Source organism: Panicum virgatum, chromosome 7K (genome assembly GCF_016808335.1).
Source record: "Panicum virgatum strain AP13 chromosome 7K, P.virgatum_v5, whole genome shotgun sequence".
NCBI classification, from domain to species: Eukaryota; Viridiplantae; Streptophyta; class Magnoliopsida; order Poales; family Poaceae; genus Panicum; species Panicum virgatum.
The window spans coordinates 30379590-30400627 of record NC_053142.1 but is presented as its reverse complement, the minus strand read 5'-3'; the positions used below and the strand labels follow the sequence as shown (position 1 = coordinate 30400627).

The following is a 21038-nucleotide window of genomic DNA, read 5'->3' as shown; positions in this document are numbered from 1 at the left end:
TGAATTTGGCAAGAGTGGAATAGTATGGTCATAAATCCTACTGGGAGGGAGATGAGTTGGTGGCTGAAACACCTCAGCATATTGGCTAAGCAACTCCTCAATTTCCTGGGGTCTATCTAGTGCTGTAGTGTCTTGCTGCTGCTGCAAGACTGCTAGGGCCCAAATATCATTACCCTTCCACCATTTCACCAACTGATCTGCTGACAACTCTTGAATTGAAGTGGCCTTGTGAGTGATGCCCTTCAGACACACAGTCCTACCCTGATATATGAATTCCATGGTCTTGTCTGTCTAGTGACATGTCATGGGGCTCAGAGGTTTCAACCAGTCATAACCCAATATGGCGTCAAAAGCAGTAATATCTAACACTCTCATATCAGCCTGCAATGTATGACCATTGCACCACCAAGACAGCTTGGGAACCCATTTATCAGACATTAGAATCTGGCCATTGGCTAGTTTAACTTGTTTAGGAGTAGTAGAAATGGGTTGAATGCCCACTTTTTCCAAAAATGCAGCACTAACAAAGCTGTGAGAACTGCCTGTATCAATCAAAGTGAGCATGACCTTGTTCTGCACTAGAGCTCTGATGTGCATGGCATCACCATGGGAAGTACCAGCTAAGGCATTGAGGGAGAGTTGACAAAATTCTGAGGTTAAAGAATCTTCTAGCTCTATCTGGGCTACTACTTCTTCAGACAGTGGCATATCCAATGAATTAGCAACTAGTGCATTTACCTGAGCCTTGGGACGCTGAGCACAGATGGCTGCATGATTAGGATCATACTTCTCACCACAATAATAACATAGGTTGTTGGCCTTGCGGTAGTTCAATGTTTGCCGTTCTTTCCACATAGAATTCTGAGGAGTAACAGATTTACCATCTCCCTTGAACCCACTGGACTGAAATTTCTGTGGACTAGCATTCTTGTTCCATTTGTTCTTTCCTCTTTCCTGCACCTGTTCCTGAATCTTAGCCAAGAGAATAGCCTGGTCAACATCTCTGGGCACTTGAGTTCGTACTCCGGCACTAATATCCAGCTTCAGTCCCTTGACGAACTGAGACACAAAGAAGGTGTCATCATAACCATCATGATGCATACATATCTCAAACTGAAGATTCTCAAATGCTGCTGCATATTCGGCCACAGTATCTGTCTGTTTGAGTTCCAAAAGCTCACTCATGGCATCCCTGTAATCATTGGCGCCAAACTTCTGTTCCACTGCAGCAATGAAACTGTTCCAATCACCTAACCTATGTTGCCTTTTGTATACCTGCAACCACTTAGCTGCCTTGCCATCCATATTCAGAGACGCTGCCATTGGCCAAAATGCCTCATCGATGTTACAGAGCTCAAAGTAGTCTAAACACTTTGACTTCCAAATGCGGGGATTAGAACCATCAAAAGTAGGACAAGACAACTTAGGGATAACATGTCGATGACCAGAAAAATCAAAAGGCTCACGCCTAACTCGATGGCCCTGAGGGAGAGGACGAACCGGAATACCAGAAGCAGCAGCGCGAAACGGATGGGGTCCTCGATCCAGAGAACTGTGGGAACGTGTAGGGCTTGGTGGAGGATCTGCGGGCTCTTGAGGTTGTGGCCGATTCAGGGTGATCCGTGCGACAGCTTCACCGGTCAGCTCGATCTGCTTGGCGAGGATCTGCTGGTCCTTCAACATCTGCTCCATCACTTGGTTGCCCAAATTCATCTGCGACTCCAGCCGCTCTTGATTGATCCCAATTGACGCCACTCTAGCAAAGAGCAAGTCGAAATTCTCATTCACTTGGGTCCAACGCTCATCCTCCTGCTGAAAGCGGTCGTCCATCTTGGAGAGGACGAACTGAGTCTGCACGGAAGGCTTGGGGGGCGCCGTGGCGACTGCACCTCAAACCCGGAGATACTGCTCGATTCGATGCAACCCCACCCTCCGGGGCTCGAGCAGCGTCGATCCAAGCCGAAGGAGTACCGCAACCGCACACGAAACCCACGAACAGCGACGAAATGTTCGCCGCCGCGCCGAACTGCAGACACAGAACACCGATCCCGATCTAATCCTAAGCGGCGCGAGAGAGGAGTGGTCGGCGGCGCTGGACAGCTAACCGTCGATTTGCGGTGGCCGCCGCCGACTGGGAGTCGGTAGGCGGGGCAAGGACGCCGGAATCGGAGCGATTCGCGGCGGAGCTGGTCGACGACGTCGGTGTGACGGTACTGACCAAATCGGGATCGAACCGGGGAGGAACGGAGCGCGCCGAGGAGCTTGAATCTGATACCACTTGTAACGTCCCCGTGGCCGCCGGCGATCGCCGTCGACGTGAGTAACAGCACAAGCGAACTTGGGTAGGAGGACCAGGCGGCGGACCTGACCTCGAGTCTCTATTTCTCAGTGATAAAATCATTCATGTCCTTACAGTTTTCTCCCACCGGGGTTTAATCCCCCCATGACTCACTCACTGGCCACATGGCCCCACACACAACTCTCTATACCCTATTACGCTTCCTTGAAGGCGCCTTTCAGCCGTCCACGTGACCCTTGGTCGCGACACTTTTCTACGTTCTTCCTGTGTTCAGGTTTCAGAGATTGTGACTGTCCAAAGGCATGTGAAGCCAAAGTTCCATTGCAAAAGCACGATAGAGAATGATCATATATTCATCTTGTACGTGGTACAACACAGAACACTTGAGGGAAGGTAGGCACTCCTTGGCCTCCCGAACTGAGGGATACAACATACAGGAGGATCAGCGATGTTCTTCAGTTTCTTCTGCTAGGCCAGACTGGTTTTGAACATGGGAACAAATCATTGTTACACTACTGGTTTGTGGTTTTGAACATGTGAACAAATCATTGTTACACTACATGCCTTCTTTTAGTCGGGCCAACCCAACCAGCAAATTTGTGGCAAATCTTTCTGCTTGGAGCAGGATTGCAGCATTCGCTATAGAAAGGACATACCCACCTGATACAGTGTGTTCAGGTCGATAGCGGCATGTTGATGCTTTAGCAAAAGTAGCAAGTATATCAATTACAACACAAAGTTTGGTGATTGCCCGGTTGGCGCATCTCGTTATCTTCCACATGAAATCAATCAGTTTTTGGTTGAGCGGCTCGTGGCCCGGACTGAAAACAGCAGCATGTGTTTCTTTTTGTTAGCCTAGTTAGGGTGTTTGTCCTAACCAAGGCCCAAGATCAGACGAGCTGCTAGGGAATCCACAGGGTAGTTTCCCTGGGGACTGGAGTGGTGAGAAGAGATGCAATCAGTGAATCAGATATCCGTTCTGAAATTGGCAGTAATGTGGCACTTCAAGCTGCTCTTGGTCTAACCGGTGATGGAATCCACTGAAGCAATATCTTATTTTGCACGATCTAGTCTAAAAAAATGAATAATGGTTGCTATCATGCGTCTCCTGAATGTAAATGCCCTCTTGGTGTAGACGTTGCCAACTGTGCTGACTGCTGACTGCAGTCTGCAGTTAGGCTAAAACGGTTACTCTGGCAGCTTCTTTCTCGCGTGTTCAGGTTTGCATCTGCCCCCACAGAGCACAGGACAGATGATTTGTCCTAGGCACTGATCCGGAGTCGCGAGGATCGGGAGTTGCAGGATGCAGAAAACGTTGTTATCTCCAGTGTTCCTGATCAGCAGGAGTGAGCCACATGAAGCAGAGCAAACCAGAGCAGCGAGAGAGTACGTGGGCCGAGCTGCGCAACAGGTTATATTCGGGCTCGGAGCGGGCTTAGCCCGAACGCAGGCGTGCGTTGCGTGTCTGATGTGTGTCATGCGCTAGAGAGAAATGAGATGACAAGAGGCAATAATAAGAAAAAAAAAGAAAAAAAAGTCTAAATTGCTCACCTCAATTATATCCAAAGTCTAAATAACCTCCTAAACTATCGTCTGGTTCCTTTTACCCCCAAACTATGCCATTTAATTCAAATTACCCCCTCATATAATTTGTCTCTTTTATTTCTCTATGCATAGATGGAGTTTTAAGTTGAAATTTTACAAAATAATAGTATACACCATAATGCATTTAGAAAAAATACATTATAATTTTTATCATTATTTGATAGGTTAGGATATTTAATAATAAATTAATTATTGGAGTTCAAAATTATATGAAATCTAATGGGAAAATTTTAAAATCTTTTCTAAATATGCATTGTGATGTCCACTACCACCTTGCAAAATTTGAAATTAAAAATCAACTTGTGCATGGAGAAACAAAAAAGATAAATTGTATTACAGGGTAAAATAAACTAAATAGCATAGTTTAGGAGGTAAATTGAACTAAGTTATAGTTTAGAGAGTTATTCAGACTTTGACTATAGTTGAGGAGAGTAAATTAAACTTTTCCCCAACCCCAACTCTCTTCCAAATCCAGCCCTATTACTCCGCTGCTAATAACCATGTGTTGCGACACAGCAGGACGAATCTCTCGTATCAGCAGGGGCACAGGCTAACAAACCAGCGTGTCCAGGCTGGTATGATTGAGATATCGTTTGGTTTTTACATAGTTATCACATCCCATGTTTAGATGTCAATTCGAATGTTCGGGTGCCAATTTAATATAAAATTAATTACATAAGTTGTAATAGAGCTTTAGACAAATCTATTAAGTATAATTAATGCATATTTAACGGATGGTTATTGTAGCAATTAGTGGTCAAATCATAGACTAACACAGCTCATGAAGTTAGTTTTATAATAAATCTATATTTAGTATTCGTAATTGATGTTTAAACATGTGATCTGACAAGATTTATGATTTAAACCGGAAAAACCAAACGAGACCTCTGCCGTTTCGAGCACCTCGCCGCCATCTGCATCACTCTGCGGCAGCAAGGTACATCGCATGCTCGGTTCAGAATTCAGAACACGCGTTGCAGGTCGACGATCGATGCAGGCTCAGACGCACTTCGTTTTGAGTTGGCTCCAGAACGAAGCGTCTCTTTCTTGCCTGAAGGAACAACGATGGCAGCTGATGCCGGAGCATCTAGCGGTGATCTGCTGATCCGTGTGTTGCGTTTCAGAAACGATACGGGCGCCGCCGACACACACAGGGACGACCCAGCGTCTCCGCTGGAACCAAATCCGGTGCCCTCGTGCCGATCATACTTTTCCCCACCTCCCGACCAAAAAGGCGAAATGAAAGGAGATGGAGCCATGGAGGGGGGGGGGGGGGGGGGTGCGCTGCAGCGCCTTGGAGATTTGATTCTGTGCCGGCGTCTTGTTCAGGTCCTGTATGGGCATCAGGTGGGGTGGGTAGGACTGAAGATGAGCTTGTGCCTGCTCCTATCTTTTTTCCGGCCACGAAACGTGTGATCTTTTTATTTTTTTTTTGGAGGGATTGAAACGTGTGATCTCGTGTAGCCGGATCGTATCACTGCACCGGTTCTGTTTTTTGTTGTTGGTGACAGCCAGGCGAATCAGGCCTCCTGTAACCAAAACGTGGGAGACAATGATCGTCTCTTTTCTCTTAAACAAAACACGTACCCTGGGAATTCAGGTTCTTCTTGTGCGGTTCCAAAACATTCAGACTTCTCAGCCTGCAGACGCGCGCTGTTCTGGAGTTAGCCTGACCACTGCTGAAAGAAATGCGCGCGGTCTGCTAATTCAGACTTCAGAGATCATGCAGGTCCCGGAGTTGGGCCTTGGACTTCCTCAGCAGTGTATCAGTTCACATGCAGATAGCAGATCCTTTTTTGTCCGATCACAATGGCAGTGTCAACCAACAGATCCGTCTACTCCGACAACATGCACTCATTGGGGGAGATTACAGTTCTGAAACAACCCCCATGAGGGCTGCCATGGCGGATGGTGCGCGGCCACATGCCTGGACAGACAAACGCACCCACAAGCAGCTAGGCAAAGTTGGCCATGGCTGTGGATCTCATCATTGGCGAGGCTGCTTGCAAGATGACCAGAACGAAAAAGATGCCCAGATTATACGTGTTTAAACACTTCAAACAAACATGACAAAGGTACAGATGCAGGCGATTTCACAGGCGGCAGGGATAAGATTCTTTTGTTCTCGCCCTCACACGATTCATGCCCGTACTAACTCGAATATGTTCTCTACTTCATTCCTCCCGGCCAGACTAGTCTCAAACAATGTGGCAATGCAGTGATGCAGAATTAGAAACTCCTGGTCCTGGCCTTTTGATGGCCTTAGTGGCCTTGCTCCCTGAGTCACTACAACTCCAGAAGCATCACCATACATGCAGCGAAGATTTAACGGCCCCTAGCTAGAACCAGAATCTGGAAGTGAGAGCTGCATGCCCCTTGGACGCCCCCAATGGACAAGTGTCGAGGCGGCATGGGCGAGCCGGTGAAACAAAACAAGATTATCGTAAACCCCCACTCGCCCCACTTGACACTATTTTGCTGCAGTAGTAGCAGCACGCATGGCGTCAGCAGCTGCTGCATTATTGATCATTTGAAAAACACTACCTGCAGGCAGGTAAATGTCTGGATGGATTCCTCTTGTTATCATCATTTCATTACCAATAGTAGCCCATCGTGACATTGCTTGTTGTATGAATCTTTAACCCACAGCAAGTTGAAAAAGAAGTGGGGCCTGGCGGGTGATGTCGCATGACTTATATGCGTTTACTTTGCTGCAACCGTTTCTCATGTTTGTTTCACCATGTTCAGAAAAAGCTTCAGGTAACAAACAGATCCATATAACGCTCGCAACTTTAAAAACTATATTTTTATACAAGACACAATGCAGACGCAGACGGTCACAAATATGCGACATGTCTCGTGCAACTTTGCCTACCTTTATGGATCAGAGATCTCGGGTTTCAGAATCTCAAGATCCACCCCCACCCACCCAACTGAACATTATTCAAGTTTGAGCTGCAGCCCGCATACAGTACTAGGTAGTCGTAGCACGCAGTAGCCTCGAGGAAACGGCCATCGTGCTCAGCAGCTTCCGAAAACTCCAAAAAAGCATTCATGCCGATGCCCAGCACACGTCCCCGCGGCGATCCACGAGATCTCCGGCGAGAGCAACTCCCTCCATGCGTCGGAGAGAGCAGCGAACAAAGAGACAGGCGGCGGACAGGAACGAACGAACATTGCTAGCTGCTCGCCCGGACAGCACAACCACAGGCTGAAAGCCCATATCTTTTTGCGTCGCTCCGTCCGTTCTTTTTTCTTTCTTTCACCTCGATTCGCCGCTCCGGTCGCCGCCGCTGCGTCGTCGTCTTCCTCGCTCCGGGCCCCCGCCTGCCCGCGGCGCGGCGGCTCCATCGACCGCCCTGTTGACCTTTGGCGGAACGGGTAGCCTAGCCGCGCGCAGGCGCAGGTAATCTGTTTATCCGAGTGACCCGCGGTCCCTGTCGCGCGCGGCTGGCATCACCACCGCCCCCACGGCGCGCGATCCGATGCGGGCGTGCGGGGGCCCCCGGAGCCGAAAGCGACGCGGCAACTTGAGGACGGCGGCCGGGTCGCCCTCGCTGTGGCGCGCCGCGGCTCGGAAACGCGGCGTCCCTGTCTCGTGCGTGCTCGCGGCCGGGCCGGTGCTCCGCCCCTGCTGATGGCCAATGGCCGCCCACAATTCCTCTTGAGAAAATCTAGCCAGCGCCGAGGAGGAGCAGGAGCTAGTCCGGGTCGCTGAAAAGGTGCGCGCGGGGAGACGAAGGCGACGCAGGATCGATCGATCAAAAGGCCAAACGGTTTGCAGCGTTCGCGGGCACGGCGTCCGGACTGAGACGAGCGCACACGTGGCTGCAGCGATCGAGCCGGGCGCGCCGGCCGAGGGGGTGCACTGAACCTGTGCCGTTGGGAATTTCGTGCCGCATCGGCGTCTGGATTGGGATTTATCATCGGGAGAGATCACATCACATGCTGATGCATCAGTGCCACCAACCGGCCGGCCGGCGTGTGCTCAGCACGGCGACTCTCTTGCTGGCTGGCTTATCCCGGCAGCGTTATCTCCCACTGACAACAAGCAGTCAGGTGGTACGGACTACCCGTGCCTCACGCCATGGAGCCGCCGTGCTGTGCATGTATGGGCTTATGGGACTTTGGAGTCCAATTATTGTGGGCTGATCAAGTCATAACCCAGTGGGCAACGGCACAACTTACGTTTCATCTTCAGACCATTAGAGTATCCCAGAATTTGCTGCAAACTTGCGTATCTGAATTCTCTCTCTGTTTGTTTAGAGCACTTAATTAGTCATTCATGCCATCGATTCCAGCAGTGTTTTATTTTTCTTTTTTCCTTAAGAAATGGTCAAGATCGAGCATGCGCTGTGCTGAGACCGACAGCACCAAGGAAAACCAGTATGATTAGTGCAAGTACAGAGATAGAGAGTGTTGCTGTCCTTGACTCCTCTGTACGATGGCGTAGGCAGGGGGACGAAAATGCTGCAGCAGGTGCAGGCATGTTTGCGGTATGCAGGAACGTTATTAGCCGCTTAATAAGCTATGTCACGAACAGTTCAAAAGCGTACGTAATTGTTTGAACAACGCCGAGAATGATTAGACCAATAATTTTGTCACTTTCACGCCGATCACTAGGTTCATCAATAATTTGTGGCGCTTGCAACTTGCAAGCACGTTATGGTGGTTTATGATCGCCTTAATTAGAGGTCAACTGCGGAGCAAATTTTTTTTTTAGTGCATGCGTGCGATGTGGTTGAGAGTTTTCGGGCGTGTTATTGTGTGATAATTGAGTTCGTAACTGCTAGACTAGATTCTTCCATCAGAGGTCGGCCAAAGCTTGCACCGCTAAATGATGAAGTTGCAGAGGAAACGTTGAGATTAGTACCGCTCTGATTCGGTAAAACCTTGGAAGGTCCGGTCGCGCAACAGTAGAACCTGGCTCCTGGCCAAGTGCTAGCTGATGCTTTTGGCGTCTTGTCGCACTAGATGGCTTAGTATAAGAGTGTGTTGTTTAGAAAATAAAATTGTCTCTGGTCTTTTGCGACTGCAAACAACCACACATAAAACTCCCTCTATTTTATTTACATGTCATATTGGATTTATCCTAACTCAAATTTGGCAAACTTATATAAATAAAAATGATAAAAATGGAAAGAGTACGTATCAGTGGATGTTCCGATGCACACTGCAGTCCTCCCAGTCCGGGACCTAGATCCACCTTGAATATCAGGGCGGAAGACTGCGCGTAGTGTTCACTGAAAAAGGCAAAACGACCTGCTAGCTGCTAACGGTTTGGGTCTAAACCGGATTGAGTGGTTTGGTTTTGCCTCTGGGTTCTAATTGGGGGGGGGGGGGGGGGGGGGGGTGTCTACGCACGTATGGTTTGATCTGAATTGGATTGTTTTAGGGTGTAAACGGTTTGAATTAGTTTGGATCAGTGTGGCTCGCTCCCTTACACAGTCTTCACATAAAAGATTCGGATCCTAAAAATGAAACCTCGCGTTCACACAATAAAATTTTATCGAAATTGACTGAAACTTGTTGAAGATGACTCAGTATAACTGTCAGCTACTCTGTGTAAAACAGTGTTGCTAGAACTACACGTGGGCACAACATCAAGAGCCGGACTCTAGAAATAAAATCTCGTGTTCACACTATAAAATTTTATCGAATTTGACCGAAACTTGTTGGAGATGATTCAGTATGACTGGCAGGTACTCTGTGCAAAGCAGTGTGACTAGAACTACATATGAGCCCCACGTCAAGAGTCGGACCCTAGAAATAAAACCTCGTGTTCACACTATAAAATTTTATCGGAATTGACTGAAATTTTCTGGAGATGATTCAATATGACTGACAACTATTCTGTGCAAAGCAGTATAGCTTGAACTATATGAGGACTCCCATGTCAAGAGCGGAGCCACTAAACTAGTTGATGAGAATTTGACGTGGTAGTTTGAAACCGATTTGTTCGGATTGAAACTATTAGTTTAGTTTTCTTTGAAAGAAGAGAGCAAGTAGTTTGGATTGGTTTGGGTGGAATAGCAAGTGGACGGAGTTGGTTTGGTTTCTAAAATATATTAATAATGAAATAATTTGGTGTGATTTTGGTTTGGGTTCCAAACCATTAGCAGGGTCTGTTAAACAGAAGCAGCTGGCCTGCGTAAGATCCAGCACCATAGTAGTAGAATTTAACGTACGTGGTTTATCCCAGGCCGTCCGATCCCCAAGGGCCCAACACCGTGCCAATCAGCACGCTTTTTTTTTTTCTAATTAGAACGCCCGGCGGCCGCAGAAAAAGGGTAAACCGGTAAAGCACAGCAGCATCTTCCTGGTTGGATTTGGCGTATCCAATCAGATCGCGGGAAGCAGTCGTCAGATCTCATCATCAGCTAAACCAAAAAAAAAAAAACAAACAGGAACAAAGAAAAACCAGGCGAACCCGTTGCTTCCCCCCTCCTCCCTCTATAACCACTTTCCCTCCTCTCCGTCCCCCACCAGCCCCCGCCCCGATATATTCGCCGCAGCCCACACCTGCCACCAAATTTCCCGTCCCCGCATCTCCTCCGCGCCGCGCCGCAGCCGTCTCCCTCCTACCTCTCCCAGTCGTCGTCGTCCTCCTGCCTGCCACTCCTTCCGCTCCGCCCGAACCTTGCTCGGCCCGCCTCTTCTTGGATTGGCGGCGCGGGCGCCGGGGCCGGGTCATTGGCGGAGAGGTGAGCCGGCGGATCGTCCGTCCCCTCCTCCTCCCTCGGTCGCGCACGCAGCTGCAATCTCTCGCTCGCGCTCCTTTTCTCTCTCTCTCTCTCTCTCTCTCTCTCTCTCTCTCTCTCTCTCTCTCTCTCTCTCTCTCTCTCTCTCTCTCTCTCTCTCCGGCGTGCTGATTCTCGATTCGTGTCCTGTTCTGCTGCTCTGCCGCGATAGGGCCCGGCCGGGTCTTCAAGAACGGGCGGCGGCGCTTTTCCTGAGGCGAATTCGGCCTGGTCCCTCTTGCCCCGCCGCGCGTGGGAGGGGGCGGGGGGGCTCGGGAATGGGCGGAGAGCAGCGGCTGCGTCGCCTGCCCCGGTTCCCATCTCTCTGAACTTAGATGGATGCATCTGTAAGTACTAGTATCAGTCATGCTCTTTCAATACGCGTCAATTCCTTCCAGGCTGCTCCTGCTCGTAGTTAATTTCATCCTTCTTCCCGTGTCGTGGTGCGCAGGTGAACGCCAAGAAGAAGGTTAGTTCCTGCGGGGGTACCGGTCACAGCCGCTGTGGTGAGGTGCATCGAGCCACCGTGCGCTCCGGTCGTATGCGAAGCAACCCCTTCTCCCTTCAGGTTCTTGTTCCGTGCTGCTGCCTTTCCTCCTCGTACGCAGTGTTCGATGCTCGCCAGCCCTCCTCTTACAGTCATGATCACCTCGCTTGAGTCCCGGCTCCTGAGGGTGTTCTTGATTGCCTTGTTGGATTTTTTCCATTTTTTTATTTCCTGTAAAAATAGATCTTGCGGAATCCGTCGTTTTACTTCACAAAATGTCCAATATATGTCTGGTAGCCTAACAGCAAGGGCTTGCCAGTATCATTAGCGCATTCTTTTTCATAAGAACAGTTGTACAATTCGAGATTGAGGAGGCTGCAGTCATAATGATGATTTTTTATTGTAGCAGGTTGCGCGAGTACCCCCCCCCCCCCCCCCCCCAAAAAAAAAGGGCGTCTAGTCAAACAATTGACCAAAATAGTAGGAAGGACTAATCCGCACAGGGACACAAGTATGGGCCAGTTAAATGGCTCAAGCATTTAGGACTAATCCACAACTATTTGAACTATCCCCTCGAGCATGAATGAGAACTATCAACTATATGTGTCATTGTTTGAAAGATGTCAAGAGGAAGTTTTAAAGTGCGTGGCCGGTCCTTAAACTTGTTTGGCTGTATCATTTAGGTCCATATACTCTGAAATTACAGATTTGGCTCCATAAACGCCATGGGTGTCATTTAGGTCCTGGTACTCAAAATACAAATCTTAGCTCTCTAAACTTAGCTTTAGGTGTCACCTAGATCCTTGTACTATCAAAATGCAGTGGACATTCTAATTATATTGATAAAACTTATTTTATAGATATAATTTAATTATAGTCAAATAACAAAAATTTTATCTCAAAGTGTATAAAACAATATTGATGAGTATGAATCCAGAAGGTTGTTGATGTTGTTTCACTTTGGAGGCAATATCTTAGCTTGTTAGGTGTGCATGACAGCCGTACTTTATTCTTGGAAGATTGTTCAAACTTAAATAACTTGTAGCTGCACATGCCAAACTAGAAAGTAGAATCATGAACTTATGAACACCATGAATTAGAACCGAACAAGTTAAGGACCGGCTATGCACTTTCAAGGTTCTAAAAAACGCTAGACGCTAGGCGAACGCTTGCCTATGGTTTAGAGTTTTTTGTGATTAAACGTAGATTGAACATGATTAAACGTGTGTTGTGATTAAACGACACTGTGATTAAACACAACGCTTGGCCACCGTTCAGCGTTTAATCAAGATTAAACGGTGTTTAAAAACGTTTTTTAGAACACTGTGCACTTTACTCGAACGTTTTCAATACACAATCCTATGTGCATTTGTTCACATGCCACCCGTAACGATCTTACTACTATTGCAGGTTTGGTTCGCTTTTCCATTCAAGTATAAAGGAAGTAGGATTTGGCATGGCATTTGAATAGCATCAGAACCTTTAAAACAAAGTTTTGTGTATTGGTGTTATACTTTACGAAAACATGGTGGACGAAGAACTGTTTTATAAGGACACTAGTGATCACAGCATCAGCTCTGAGGAAGAAGACATGCTTGTGAGGAGTTGTAGCAATCTCAATGTCAGCTTTGGATACCATTGTGATTCTTATACAAGCTTTCCTTCTGAAAATTCTCATGAGAATGGTATCTCCCCGAGGAACATATTTGGGACTGATACCATGATGGGCTCACGAAATGGCTCATTTACTTGTTTATCTGGTGCTGCAATAAGTGCAAATTTCACACTGGCAAATACAAATATCTGCAAGGGTCTTATTGGTGAAGAAATTTTACCAGGACTAGATTCTCCAAATTCCTTTAGAAAAATTGTTTCTTCTCCATCAATGTCAAGATTGGACTCGTTCTCCAACTCACAAGGCAGCCCTGATAGCTCTATTTTTGAAATCAGTAAAAATACTTGGAGGTCAAGCGCTCCAACAGCTGTATCATCCAATTTTCTGACTAATACCGAGGTGAAAATGGCTGGCGGAGCTGCTGGGGAGGATAGAGTCCAAGCTGTGTGCTCGGAGAAAAATGGATGGCTGATTTGTGGAATATATGATGGATTTAACGGGAGAGATGCTGCTGATTTTCTAGCAGTAACTCTATATGACAACATAGTATACTACTTATACTTGTTGGAGAATCGGATCAAGCAGCAAAATGGTCTGTATAATTCGTCAGAAAGCTCTCTTAGTGGTGTTAAAAGTGAGCTAACACTAGCCATGAGAATGGCAGAAAATGAAGATATAAAGTTTTCTGAAACATTTCGAGCTGGTGTGCTGAACTGCCTTTCCACTGCTGTTGAGCAAGCTGAGAATGATTTTCTATGCATGGTTGAACAAGAGATGGATGATAGACCAGACTTAGTTTCAGTAGGATCTTGTGTTCTGGTTGTGCTTCTTCATGGAAAAGATTTGTGCATCTTGAATCTGGGTGATAGTAGAGCTGTGCTTGCTTCCATGCCATATGCAGAAAAGGGCACCTTAAAGGCTATTCAATTAACGGAGACCCACTCACTTGAAAATCCATTGGAGTACCAAAAACTTATAGCTGATCATCCCAATGATTCTTCAGTTGTAAGGGGTAACAAAATAAAAGGAAAGCTGAAGGTTACTCGTGCTTTTGGAGTTGGCTATCTAAAGCAGGTAACATTTGATCCTTATATAGGTGAACAAAACCCGTATCATCCTTACAATTGTAAGTAATACCTCCTTTTTTGTCAATTTGCAGAAAAAGTTCAATGATGCACTCATGGGCATTCTCCGTGTTCGTGATTTGAGTAGCCCACCTTATGTTTATACAAATCCACACACATTGAGTCACAAAGTTACAGATGATGATTTGTTTGTCGTGCTTGGTAGTGATGGCTTATTTGATTTCTTCAGTAACAATGAAGTTGTTCAGTTGGTTTATCAGTTCATGCATGATAATCCAATGGGAGATCCTGCAAAATATCTCATCGAGCAACTTATACTCAAAGCAGCCAGGGAAGCAGGTATGCTTCAAAATACGTTATGAATTTTATGATTAAAATATCAATAGTGAGTGTTTGCTGTGCAGATCAATAATCATATAGCCTGATGTGCATGTGTTAACCATATTGTGTTAAAAACGTTGGTGTTTACTTCATAGTATTCTGTATCCTCTAACCATTCTAGAATCATACAGTGGACATGCATCAAGGCTAACTCCTAATAATCCTTCTTTCCCTTTTTTTCTCCAGCTTTAACAGCTGAAGAATTGATGAGGATACCTGTTGGGAGTAGGAGGAAATACCACGATGATGTGACCATCATTGTTATCATCCTTGGAAATGCACAGAGGACAATGACTGCATCAACTTCCTTGTGAGATAACAAAGAACTAAACAGAGAAGCTATCAGCTGGTAAAATTTTGTGGGTGTTCGCATACAACTATTTCAAATAATATGTTTTTTATTAGTCTGGAGTGGCAGTCAATAAACCAAAAAACTGTATATATCCTTTTGGAATTTTGGTTGTGAACAAAACCTTTTGTTCAATCAAAAGGTCACATGGATTTGTTTCACTTATTTTGTACATGACTGAAACATGGATGCTCTTCTTTGCGACTGAATCCATGAAAGAAACGGCAAACCATTTCAGTTTTCATTTGCTAATCTTTCTCTGCTAAGCATTGTTGCTTGTCAATCCTAAAATATGATCAATGGTGCAAACTTGCTTGATTTGAAAGTCTCTGGATTTTCTAATCCGAAGATATCATCAAATTGCAGTTGTCTCCAAAAATAAAAAGGGAAAACATATGAAACGTGGACTGGAATCTGGATCCATGCAAAACCAGTCCAATATGGAGGGTTTGCTGATATCACTTACTGGCCACTAATCCTAAGAAGATATTATGAGGTGGGTGATGAATCTTGGCACACATACCACACACCCACATCACTTGACTCTAGCTCTTTGTGCTTTCTGATCCACAATTCCATGCCGCGGCAAGCAGGCAACCACCTCCCCATTCTCTGCATTGAAAATTGCTGGCCATGGACATGGACAGCAAACGGCCGGCTCCGGGTCTAACCTGGAGCACACCGTTGTTTTGTCCAGCTCGCGCGCCAACGCACACCACGAGTTCCTGTGTTCGTGGCACGTCAAGCATGAAATTACCATCCCATCACAGGACCAGGCAAAAAAAGAAGAAGAAGAAAAGAGAGAGAGAGAGAGAGAAAAAAGCCAGGCTCCTAGTAGATGTGACCAAGAGCAGCCATGGGAAAATGACACTAGAAACTAGAAAGACCTCTTTTTTTCCCCCTCTCCAGAAGCAGCCAGGCTCGCATTCGTGGTCGTAGCGAGGTGGCACTGTGCCTTTCGGTAATTGCGTTAAACCGGGGCGTTTCTTTTTGTGCTGTTGTGGACTGCACACTTGGCCTGGACTAATGGCAGCTGCCTTGTGGAATTGGTTAAAGGTAACAGCGACTGACAGTGACCTCCACGCCCAACAATACCTGGATGAACCGCTCCGTAGTCTATATACCAGTGCATTTCTCCACTCCAACACTCCCTCTCCAGCAGTCCAGCTCCAAGAAGTGTCCTTTTTTTTCACTAGGATCTTAGGAACTCTGATGAGTGTTTAGGAGTAGTATAGCAGTTCATACAGATAGTGTAGTGGTGAGATTGGGGAAGAGGATGGAGGCGTTCATCCACGAGGACTACGTGAACAAGCGCAACGAGGTGAGGAGGGAGCAGAGGCGGCGGCAGCTGCAGATGCTGCAGGTGGGGGGCAACCCCGGCGCGTCCCGGGAGAGCCCGAGGGTGCCGGACCAGTGCCTGACGCCGACCGGCGCGTCGCCGTCCGGCGTCAGGTCCCCGGCGGCGAGCGCGATGTCGCTGGCCGGGGAGGCCGCGGGTTGGCCGTCGGAGCACCGCCGGCTATTCGACTGCCTCAAGCCGTACTAGAGCGCGAGAGCGGCCAGATGCTGGCTTGTCGTCCGGTGTCCAACCGAATAAGCGTGGAGTTCTTGGTGCTGGAGTTACCTCTGCTCATGTAAATTTCAGCTTGTTTTTGGTGTTCGTTTCGGGCCGTGATCGGCCGTGTATGAGCACCAGGTCGAATTAAGATGATGTTGGCATGAGCATGTACTAGCGTGAGGCCGTTCTGGTCTGTTCCAGGGTCTGGCGATGCTTGAATTCAGCAACTGAGCTGAGCAATCTCTGCTGTTCATGTGTCACTTGGCCCATGTCGCGTGATAAGATGTGTAATGTGTTCCAACTTATGGATCAGCGGTTAGCCTACGAAGAATGGAAGGAAAACAAACAGTGCCTACTCCTATCTCAAAATTTCTCCCTCGGGTTTAGAGTCTAAGAACTATTGTAACATTTAACCGTGTATATATCTACAAGATGGATATTTCGATCGGTTTAATTCCATATCTAAAAAATGTCAAAATTCCTGCCTGCACCAGGCTTTTCGGGCACAGATTGAAAGGTTGTGCTATATGGCACTATGACTAGATAGTTGCTCCTTGCCCTCTATCTCCTAGGGCCTTTTGTCTTTCAGAAGAAGCTCAATTTTCCCACAACATCCCTCACTTCGCCCCTCCCTCCTCTCACGCCGTTCGTCTCCTAGTCGTTGCCGCGGTGGTACTCGCTCGTGGGCGGGTTAACGTCTAGAGTCTAGACGACGCCATGAGTGTGTTGCGCGCCGTCGCGGCCGCGGCCACAACGGCAGGCGCCTCCCGGGCGGCGTCACCGTCGGACTCAACCTCGACGACGAGAACAGGGAACGCAAGGACGCCGAGGAGTCGGCGGCAGCAGGCCTCCATCATAATAAACCTGTTCCGGAATTTCTCACCTACGTGACCACCAGTTTGAAACTTCAGTAACATATTGGACCGACATGACAAATTCTGCGACCCACGGTACAATTCGTTCTGTTAGCTCCCGAGGGGGTGCAAAATTCAGCATATAAAAAAAAAAGAACTACGTTGCACTGATTTTTGAACTATCCACTAAGGTCAAAGATTCAGGGGGAAGACAATCCACAGGGATAATATGAGTTACTGCTGAATTTAGAAACTTTCCATCTATGACACCTTCAGAGACAGCGAAACCAGGCTTCCGGTTCACGCTCTTACTTTGGCAGCGGCTTCCTTGATTTGCTCGATCGTGAACACCCCAAAGAAGCTGTCATCTACGACTGCGTTGATTGCAGCGTAGGCGACATCATCCACGCTCACTGGGGGTGCGAGGACTAGGTCAGAAGCAGGCAACGAGCTCAACGGTTTGGTGAAGTTTTCAACCGAGGAAAGCAGCTTCTCTAATGGTTGTCCGACAGCGTCGAGTGGTATCTCAAAGCCATTTACTTTCCTTTTACCGTAAATGAAGCCTGGCCTCAACACAACACCTGTAAAAGATAAAGAGTAGGTTCCAAAGATGACAGGATGTATAAATTTTGAGACAAAGGATAATGGTGTGAAATGCTTCTAACCTGAGCCTGGGTATTTTGCGAGGACTTCAGACTCGGCCTTTCTCTTACCCGTGAAGTAGCCCGAGGTAAGAAGAAAGGATGGAAGATTGTAGTCATGAACAGAGATTAAAATGAACTTTGGGACTCCTGTAGAATAACACATGCTTAATTGTTATGCTCTTTTATTTATAAACAACCCCAAAGGAAAGGATAAGGTAACCTCATGTCATTCCTTGAGAAGATTAAACCAAGAAAGCAATCTCTAACCAAATACTGTAACTTAAACTTTGATAGTTAAAAGCTGTAGATTACCAGATCCCCATAGTTCAAATTCTGATGAAACTAAAGGTCGATGTGTTGGTCGCGCTAAGTAGACATAACTTCAGAAAAAAAAGCAAGTAGGTTTCTTAACATCTCCCTTTAGGTTCATATAATTGTTTTATGACAGTCAGGTTCCAACATTTAAGAGCCAACATATAGTAATTTCATTACCACCAAACTATTACAAATAATTGTCAAAGCAGGATTTCTATAGGGCTACCTTGGGGGGAAAACATGAGCCAAAATCACATTGGTGCCAAATGCATAGCCCCATAAAAGAAAAATAAAGTGTCTTTCTAAGTACCTGTTTGAACAATCTTAGTTAACTCACATCAATCTCCTAAATTGCCAATATAGAACGTAGTTGCATACAAATTGGCATATCGTTGTCATAGGGCATTACATAATACTTACCATATTCTTTTGCAGCATTTACTGCTATGATATTTGCCTCACCATTTATCCTTTTCATTTGTTCTTCATTGCCAAATCCTCCAAGGGTGGACACAACAGCAGTAGCTCCAACCAATACTTCATCCCATCTTGCGTAGAAAACATCTCCTACATCACATTAAGATGCTTAAACTGAATACTAGAGTGCCACACAACATTTAAACAACAATCTCTTGAAAATCGAATATCGGACCCTGTGGGTCTGCCACATATTTGCAGGAACAAGGTTGTAACAGGAAATTCCGTCTCAGTTGCACTTTGTTAAATCATTTTTTTCACAAATAAAGAGAATTGTAATAAGCCAGTGAGCAAGGCCAAAATAAAGACACAGTCTTGTATAATTATGTTTACATTATTTTGCAATAGCCAATGTCCAAAACAAGCATGACAGAGTGACATCAATGCATAATGTATTTCTTACAGAACAACTATTGCTCTAGATGAGGAATTTTATTATTTCCATTCTCCATTCAATTGCATGCCCAATCACTTGATAAAGGTATAATTTGGAAGACATAACAAGGGAATTAAGTTAACTAACATGAGGGAGCTAAAGCTAATCGCCAAACTTGTCACAACATATAATATCATAAGCGTACCTGCTTGCCAATTTACTTGATCAACCCAGGGATCAGTGTAAGATGGTCTTCCTGACCTGCCCGTCAACACAGAATGAAGCAGAAAGTGTAAATGTCACCACAATGCAGGTCAGTACCCAGAAACACTATAAAGGTAACCTTTCATGTTTCATTGCCAGACAGATTAATGACCATGAAATCGAGTCGTTAAATTTGGTGAAACAAAGGAGACGCTGAAGAAATCAATAGATGTGGAGCCTAAACTTAAAATTGTCAAATATATTCAGGAATGTGAAGATTGCAACTTGCCTAGTGACTTGATTTCCATATCAGTTAATGCCCATCATACAAGGGGAAAAGAGGGTACCTGCTCAAGCTCACAACCTCAATGCCTTTAGAGACAGCAGCTTTGCAAATCGCAGAGCCAACGAATCCACTTCCGCCCAACACCACAATCTGCAACCATAGAGAAACAGTTCAGAACGGTGAGGAAAAACCAGCTTAACCTGACAAATACTGAAATGGTAGAGACTTCAGCTGTACTCAAATACGGAGTACATGCCTTCTCGGTCTTCACATCAGCGACAATATCGATCGGGGTGGAGGAGTAGTCCTCTCTGACATCCGACGCGGCCCTGCACTTGGTACGGAGCCTGCGCGACCAAGAGAAACCATGTCACCACGAAAAAATTGCAGTAACCGAGGAGAGTATCCGCCGGGTGAGAGGGAGAGAGGGAGGGAACCTAGAGAATGGGGACGCGGCGGTGGGGGCGGGAGCCGCGCGGACCGACGCCGCCGCGGTCACCGCGGGCGGGCACCGGCGAGGGGAAAGAGGCGAGCTGACCGGCGCCGGCGGCCGGACGAGCAGCGGCGAGGGCGCCATGGGCTCCGCCGCTCGATGGACCTGGGGCTGGTCTTGCGGAGGCGCGAGCACGCGACGCCGGGAAGGTGGTGGCGCTGGGCGCGGCCGCGTGGGGGCGGTGGGCTGCCTCGACGTCACCGGTGGCTGTGGGGCGCTGCCTGCTGGAGCTGGAGTGAGGCGTCCCGCTGCCACGTCGCTTGCTTGTTTTTCCTGTGGATTTTTTTTGTGCTCTGCAAACGACGAAACGAAACGGGAAAAGCGTGACGTACTGTCCAGATCCGATTGGACGGCTCGGATGTTTCGTTGCTCGTATTTGCAACGAACTCGGCGTCCGGGCATGCCGACAGGAGATTGACAAGCCGGGAAATGTAGAACTTTCGTGTCTGAAGCGTGAATTTTCAGTATCAGTATTGTAACTATTCAGCAAACCATGTACAGCACAGCACAATCGTCTCTAATGATGATGATGTGCATAGACAACCAATGTTTTTCAATACAGGAAAGAATGACAGACAGGATATGTGCACAGCCTAAATCTAATCAGACAAATCAATAAAAAATAGAATCTGCTTTATATGCTTCAGCAATAAGGTAGAAGCCCTGGCTCAGGCCGTCAGAGGCAGCCTTTCTAGTCCTCAGATTGTGCCAGCCTGCCTGCCCCTGAAATCAGACTTCAAATCTTCAACTAGTTGAATGCCCGTGGGTTGCTACGGGTGCAATACAAGGAGCGCAAGCAATATGGTTTGATCTTAGCAACATGTCGCTTGATGCTCATTCAAAAAAACAAACATAAACATATATCAAGTACAAGCATAGCACACGGAAGTTTCTTATTCAAGCTCGTAGTTTGAAATTATATAATAAGGTACATATGCTATTGATGAAGTACATCGCGCATCCGCTTGATTTTGGCTTAACTTCTCAGTTGGGCAATGTCGTGGGCTTTTGGGGTACCCACAGCCAGGTGGCGGAGCGCACCCGCCTATTCCCCGAGGGGGAGTACTCGAGGAAGTGTCAAGCTATTAGGCTGATCTAGTTCGGGGGCAAGAACGCAAGAACAAACGAGTTTTGAGTGGTTCGGGCCGCCATAGCGTAATACCCTAAATCCACAGAGTGGTGCATTGCACTTGTATGAATGAGTCTATCCTCTGTCCCGCCGCGCCTTGGTTATTCTCTAGCGGGTGTCCCCCTTTTATAGTGCAAAGAT

General features: G+C 46.9%; 2 protein-coding genes across 2 annotated transcripts; one reads left to right on the top strand and one right to left on the bottom strand.

Annotated features, from left to right (window-relative positions):
• Positions 1-10385: 10385 nt before the first annotated feature.
• Positions 10386-16573, top strand: LOC120640861 (probable protein phosphatase 2C 39). Its single transcript, XM_039916782.1, has 8 exons — positions 10386-10608; positions 10817-10991; positions 11096-11212; positions 12542-13820; positions 13906-14170; positions 14399-14522; positions 15362-15388; positions 15837-16573. The coding sequence occupies exons 4-8, from the start codon at positions 12657-12659 to the stop codon at positions 16105-16107; spliced, it is 1851 nt and encodes a 616-aa protein (XP_039772716.1). The 5' UTR covers positions 10386-10608; positions 10817-10991; positions 11096-11212; positions 12542-12656; the 3' UTR covers positions 16108-16573.
• Positions 16574-17003: 430 nt separating this feature from the next.
• LOC120640860 (uncharacterized protein At1g32220, chloroplastic-like) lies at positions 17004-20026 on the bottom strand. Its single transcript, XM_039916781.1, has 7 exons — positions 19713-20026; positions 19532-19622; positions 19337-19425; positions 18991-19046; positions 18353-18499; positions 17639-17764; positions 17004-17554 (listed from the first exon to the last, which is right to left on the bottom strand). Exons 1-7 carry the CDS (start codon positions 19850-19852, stop codon positions 17274-17276), a joined length of 930 nt encoding a protein of 309 aa, XP_039772715.1. The 5' UTR covers positions 19853-20026; the 3' UTR covers positions 17004-17273.
• Positions 20027-21038: the final 1012 nt, after the last annotated feature.